Source organism: Phaethon lepturus, unplaced genomic scaffold (genome assembly GCF_000687285.1).
Source record: "Phaethon lepturus isolate BGI_N335 unplaced genomic scaffold, ASM68728v1 scaffold5070, whole genome shotgun sequence".
Taxonomy (NCBI): domain Eukaryota; kingdom Metazoa; phylum Chordata; class Aves; order Phaethontiformes; family Phaethontidae; genus Phaethon; species Phaethon lepturus.
In genome coordinates this window covers 665-6,628 of record NW_010513946.1, presented here as the reverse complement: position 1 = coordinate 6,628, position 5,964 = coordinate 665, and the positions used below count along the sequence as shown (strand labels likewise).

Genomic DNA, 5,964 nt, shown 5'->3' with positions numbered 1-5,964 from the left:
GCAGGAACCAGGCACTGCTCCAAGGTATGCAGGAGAAGCACAGGAACAATACACTAACGGAGGTGGAGATGCTCCGGCTGAATGGGAGATGTTGTCCAGTCCTACAGTCAGCTCTGAACACCTCAGCCACAGTACTTCTCTTCCTGAGGACTCTCAAAGGACCGGCAGGCTGAAGGATAAATTTAGAGCTATGTGAGCCAGCATACCAGGACATCCAGGATGAACAGCATGGTCATTTAGCAGGTGCTCATAGAAGAGGCTCTGGACATATCCTCTGCTTGTTCCATGGCATTTCCACCTCAGTCCTAAGTTTCTTGGCATTTTTCATAAGTCTGAGTATTAAACCAGTGTAAAGTCACACATCATCTTTTATAGCGACACTTAAAATCCTCCACATAACCTGACAAGGTACATTATAGTAAAAATAAGCGTACGGATACAAGACTACTTTGCTTGGGTACTTTTCACAAACCTCTTAGAAGTCCATGGGTGGTGAGAAAACTGAGGGCTATAAGCGACAAACTATTGTCCTATGCAAAAGGAGGACCACTGGCACTAAAGGGGACATGATGGAAAACCCAGCCATTTGGGTTGGAAAGGACCTTTAAAGGTCGTCTAGTCCAAACATCATTCCTGCATTCACTTGACAGTACAGACTACAAAGTCTTCCCTGATTTTTGATTGCACAGCTATTAGGAATAGCAGCTGAACATTAATCCGCTGGAGGAAATAATGACGAGGCTGGCTAGCTCCTAGATCTGCTTGGGATCAGCATCACTTCCCCCCTTAACGTCAGAGCATTTGGTGATCTCACCTTGTTTGCCTTCACCGAACTCTAGAGAAGGACACACCTGCTACAACCCCCAAGCAATATGGTGTGCATTTGGCACACAAATAGTAACTGCAAGAAAAAGAAACATATGAAGGTAAAGTTTAACTAATATCATCTCCTAAGGGTCTTAAGTGTTTTGGATGTAACTGGGATTGTGTTGGTGGTTGCTCTGCTTCGAGCTGGACGTGCAACGGGCTTGATTTTCATTTTGCTAAATTCAATAAATGTTGTTGAAACAGTCTGAAAAAGGGATCAACTTAAAGACTCAAATATGCATCTTTGAATGCTTTTTCTCTATTCCCCATGAGCATAAATGACTGTTTTGAAGAGCTGGTCAGAAAAGAAATTACGGATGCAAGCGGCAAATAAACCACTTCCAGACGACTGGAGAACCAGGAGCCAAACACACACACTATCTGTTGCTTGTTTTCTTACAGGCCAAAATGTTGAGATTGGGCAGATGTCCAAAAAGCCCTTGCGACAATCCATGTGGAAGGGGGAGGATTTCTGTAATAAAAACACTTCTGTTCACTCAATCTACAGATTGTTTTTGGAGTGTCTTTGAAACAGAGAGGTTGGAGGGAGGGAAAGAAATTAAAAGGCTCATTTGATTATTTTTTTGCTTAGCGCTAAGCCAGTCTGCTTCCAAATCCTCCTCATGTGAAATGAAGACCTTTGATGTACATATCGTAGACCAGGTGGTCAGGAGAACAAAGTAAAACAGTGAAGGTCGGCATTGGTGCAGGAACCATTTTCCAAGCACTTCACAAATGTTAAAAAGGATACAGAGCAAGGATGCTGAAGAGCAGAAAAATATGTAACATGTCTGGAAAGATTCAAGACAGTCTTTTTTTGCTACTTCTCAGAAAACTGACTTTCAAAACATTTGCAAACAAGAGTTTGTGCTTTTTGGGAAGAGGTGTCGGAATATCCAGAAAAAAAAAAAAAAATCCAACCCCCAAAAACATGAGAGGAAGGTGTGGAGCTGAGAAAACAGAGGGGAAAACATTAATTTGCCAAGAGGCAGTGACAACTTTTTTGACAGAAAAGTACATTTCACATCACAGAGTTTTTTTTCAGCTACAGTAACCCTGCCAACACATTTCACAGTAAATTCATTTGAGGGCAAAGAAAAAGAGTGCTTAATGCAGACACATGTAATGGAAATGTCAGTTCAATCCATCAGGATTGCTGAAGCTGGCAGCAAAGCTCTGCGCCATGAAGTGTACAATCGCTAAAATATTCATGTTTAACAATGGGCCTCTCAAAACACAAATACCTGCTTCTCCTGCTCTCCCCTCTGTACGCCTCTAACTTGTACCCACAAGCTCAGAAACCTCATCGTTGGAGACCAAAGCATGTGTCGTTGGCCCATGTCCTGGGTGCTGAGCTCCCCTAAGGACAGCGGGTCGCAGGGTGGTCATGGAGGGACAGAGAGTGGTTCCCCGTGCCCGCGCCTGGGCAGATTCGGTTGCGATGACAAGGACACGCTCATCGTCCACGTGGGTCCTGCCCACGAGGCGCCTGAAAGCTTCAGCAGAAAGAAATGCCCAAGCAGCAGCCTTGCATCACGGCGCTCACCTCGTAACGTGACCTGTTTCTTCCATGCACGGGGAGAGGAGAAACTTAAAAAACGCATTTGGGCTTTGTATCCTTGAAAGACTGAAAACAGAACTTTTAAGACCATGGAAAAAGTTATTTGGTGCATATAAAATATTAAAGGCTCAGATTTGGACACCTTGATTTTATCGCCAGAGCTGGGTGGGAAGCTGTTCACCTCTTCCAAGACAGGACTGGAAATTTTGTCCTGTCTTAATTTGAGCAGGAAAATAAAAATCCGTTAATATGTCATGAAGAAACTGTTAAAAAACTAAATCAGTTCAAGACAACAATTTCAAATTAAGATCTTCCATTTTGGTTTCGACTCCTTAATTTTTCTTTTCCGGTTTTCAATCATTAGTTTACACTTAACTTGAAAAGGTTGAAAACCAAAAAGGAATTTTTGTTTTAGGCTATTTTGGGATTTGTCATTTAGACAATTTTGAGAGCTGTTTACAACATTTCTGTGGAGAAATCTTTCAAGCTCAACCCTCTCCCATAAACAAATTCAGTTTTGACAAATGAGCGAGCATTTTCTGGTAAGAGAAGTTATCCTGAAGTATCCCCTGCCAGCCTTAATTATTAGAGTGAGGCCAACACACAGGATCTTAGTCTGCATCTTTTGGCATATTTTACTTCCCTCATGGCATCATCTTCTCAGCTCTGGAGAAAACAGCTTTTCATTAAAAAAAACCCAAACAATCTAATCCTTACGATTATTGCAGAAGAACCTGAAAGCACGAATCCTAATGGCTAGAAAAACAAGTGAAATAGCACAATGCAGGATTTTTATTTTGTAACATTTTTTGCTATTAAGCCAATCTCATCACTTAGGGAAATGCAAATATTGTTGCATATGGGAAAGTTGTGATAGATGCAGCAGAGGCATTACAAAATTATCTGTCTCTCCTTAAGAAGCATAGACATTTGATTTCTGATTGTGTCACCTAGTTTTCCAATGGGAAGTATATAGAAAAAGAGTCCCACCAAAACAGTCCTCTCAAACACTGCTACCAGTGTTGCACAAAGTATGAACATAGGAAGGACATTTAACCTACAGAATGATTTTCTGTATAAAAAACATACATAGAGCTCATGTTATTGCCATTTTATGCAGTCCCAGGGGAAGCAGTTCGAGGTTATGTCAAGTTGTGGGGTAGGTATGCCCTAAAATCTGGCCTTCATGTCTAACGCACCTGTTATTATGGACTGTTAGTAGACACTGCTAATTCTGTGGGGCAGATTAACTTTGAACGACATGGTTAGTGTAGTGTGCTCTGAAATGGTTGACTGTAATCAAAAGTTTAAGTTGCTGTTGCCATTCTGCTAAAACAAGTCTGCATGTCATTTGTTTAGTTGCAAACAAATCTCTAGGCAAAACTGTGTAAACAGAGCTGCCCCTCTACAAAGAGAAAGGTTATCAGGACATTAATTGGCAGCTAAACCTGGCATATCCGGGGGAACGAAAAACTGGAAGTGAAATAAAGAGAACAAACACCAAGGAAGAGAAAAGAAAACAGGTTTGGGAATTACAATCTCCATCTATGCTAATGAATTAAATATACCTTGGGCCATAAGGGTCAACTGGCAAAGAAAAGCTTGCGTCTGTTATATTAAACACTGGAAAACCTCATGGTGACCAGGATACTGAGAGAGAAGAAACCTATTCACTGATGGCAAGCTGATGAATATGTTAATTAATTTAAATGTCTTACCTGTCATGTAACATTTGATATCCTGAGAGTTGCTAATGGGATTGTTGTTTTTGAACATATACAAGTTGAAAGGCATTATGTTATTGCTACGCAGATGCTTCCACATGTCATGGTCTGGACTTGTCCACCGACCCGCTAGCACATCATAGTCTCTCCGTCCCATGTGGATAAGCTTTGTGAGGGGGTCATACAGTCCTCCGTGGTAGCCAATGATGATCTGGAAGTTGGGATTCGTGTCCATATAGATCTCCCCATATGCTGTGTACAGTATCTGCTTAATCATTAAGCCAGTCCCACTGAAGACAGCCAAAGGAGTGCCAATATTATCACAGGCTATGTAGAATTCGTCGCCGCTGCTGAGCTCCATTGCAAAGAGGTGGCCTTGGAGGTCATAGTAGAGGGAGGTGATCTCAGAGCTCGAGTGGTTGTATAAATGGGTGACCTTGGTTGGGCTGGTCAGGTCTGCATAGAAGAACTGCAAGTGATGGCCATGGCTGGTTTTGCTGGAGACTCTCCTTCCTAGACCATCATAACGGTATTTCACACTCCACCCACTAGCTTTATTGTAGGCTTTGATGAGCAGGCCAGCTGAATTGTACTCAAAAATATCATTGCCTCTTTGCTTCAGGAAGCCATCGTCATCCATTTTGTACTGCACATCCCCCAGTCTAGTAATCCTATCCCTGAGGTCGTACCTGAGCGGTGTAAGGCGGGCACTATTCCCCGGACTCAACAAATGGAGGTTTCCGTTTAGGTCATAGCTGTAACGCCAGAGTGGTTTGTCATTGATAGACACTGTCTGTAACTGCCCATCAGCATCATACTCATATGAGTACCTAGTTGTGTTTGCGTAAGGGCCAACCTTCAACTCTTTCTTAACCACTCTCCCCATGTTGTCATACTGCACAGTCATCCAGTACATCAGTGACCGGAATATCTCGTACTGGACCTCCTTCATCCTGCCATAGGCATCAAAATGTTTAGTGTGAGTCATGACAGCAGTGGTGATAATCTGGTTAATATCGTAGTAAATTACTCCAAATTTACCAAATTGCTCAGTTTTGCCTGACACATCATCGTACCTGTAGAGATCAATGGGTAAAGGTGTCTCGTTGATGACCGCTTGCATGCTGGTCACCCGAAAGCTGTTGTCATAATTATAGTCAAAGCGTGCATTCACCATGCCTTCCTCAGTGAAGCGGAAAATCTGTCTATCAATGAGGGGTCCTATCTGTCTGTATCTGATTGTACATGTGAACCCTTCATTCTGCAAATTTATTGTCTTCAGCATGCCAGCAGTTTCATCATAGGTGAAACTGATCTTTGTGGTGTCGTAGAGCATCTCAGCTAACTTGGACAACTTTCCATACTTGTAGATGACACGTCTCCCTGTCCCCAAGTACAAAGTGTGGAGGAGCTGTTCATCCTCTGTGAAATCCTGAATTACTGAGGCGTTGCCTTCTGGTGGTCGGTAGATGTTCCTGTAGTAACCAATGGAACGAATGGTTTCTAAAGTCTGACGGGCAACGTTGGGCATGGTCACCGATGACAACCGGTCATTCTTATCAAACTCAAAGATGTACTGTCTCTGGCTGTGAAGGAGCAGCACCATAGACTGGATGGGAAGGAGAAAAGTATAGATTATATTCCTGGTTTTCAGGCAAAATTAAACTCAACTCTCACAAAATCACAAGAACCTTCAATCGAAAGAGCAAGTGAGATAAATCTCTGCACACACAGGATTAAATGGTGAGAGGTATGGAGCTGCATGGCACATCAAACATCCCCAAGTAGGAGTGGGTCAGAGGAAGAAGCAGT

General features: G+C 42.6%; 1 protein-coding gene across 1 annotated transcript in view; it reads right to left on the bottom strand.

Annotated features, from left to right (window-relative positions):
* The window catches only part of LOC104624121 (teneurin-4-like), a 17,522-nt gene extending 11,764 nt beyond the window's left edge, over positions 1–5,758 (bottom strand). Inside the window, exon 1 of the mRNA XM_010291409.1 lies at positions 4,147–5,758. Within this exon, the coding sequence (XP_010289711.1) occupies positions 4,147–5,758 (1,612 nt within the window). The remainder of the gene's footprint in view (positions 1–4,146) is intronic.
* Positions 5,759–5,964: the final 206 nt, after the last annotated feature.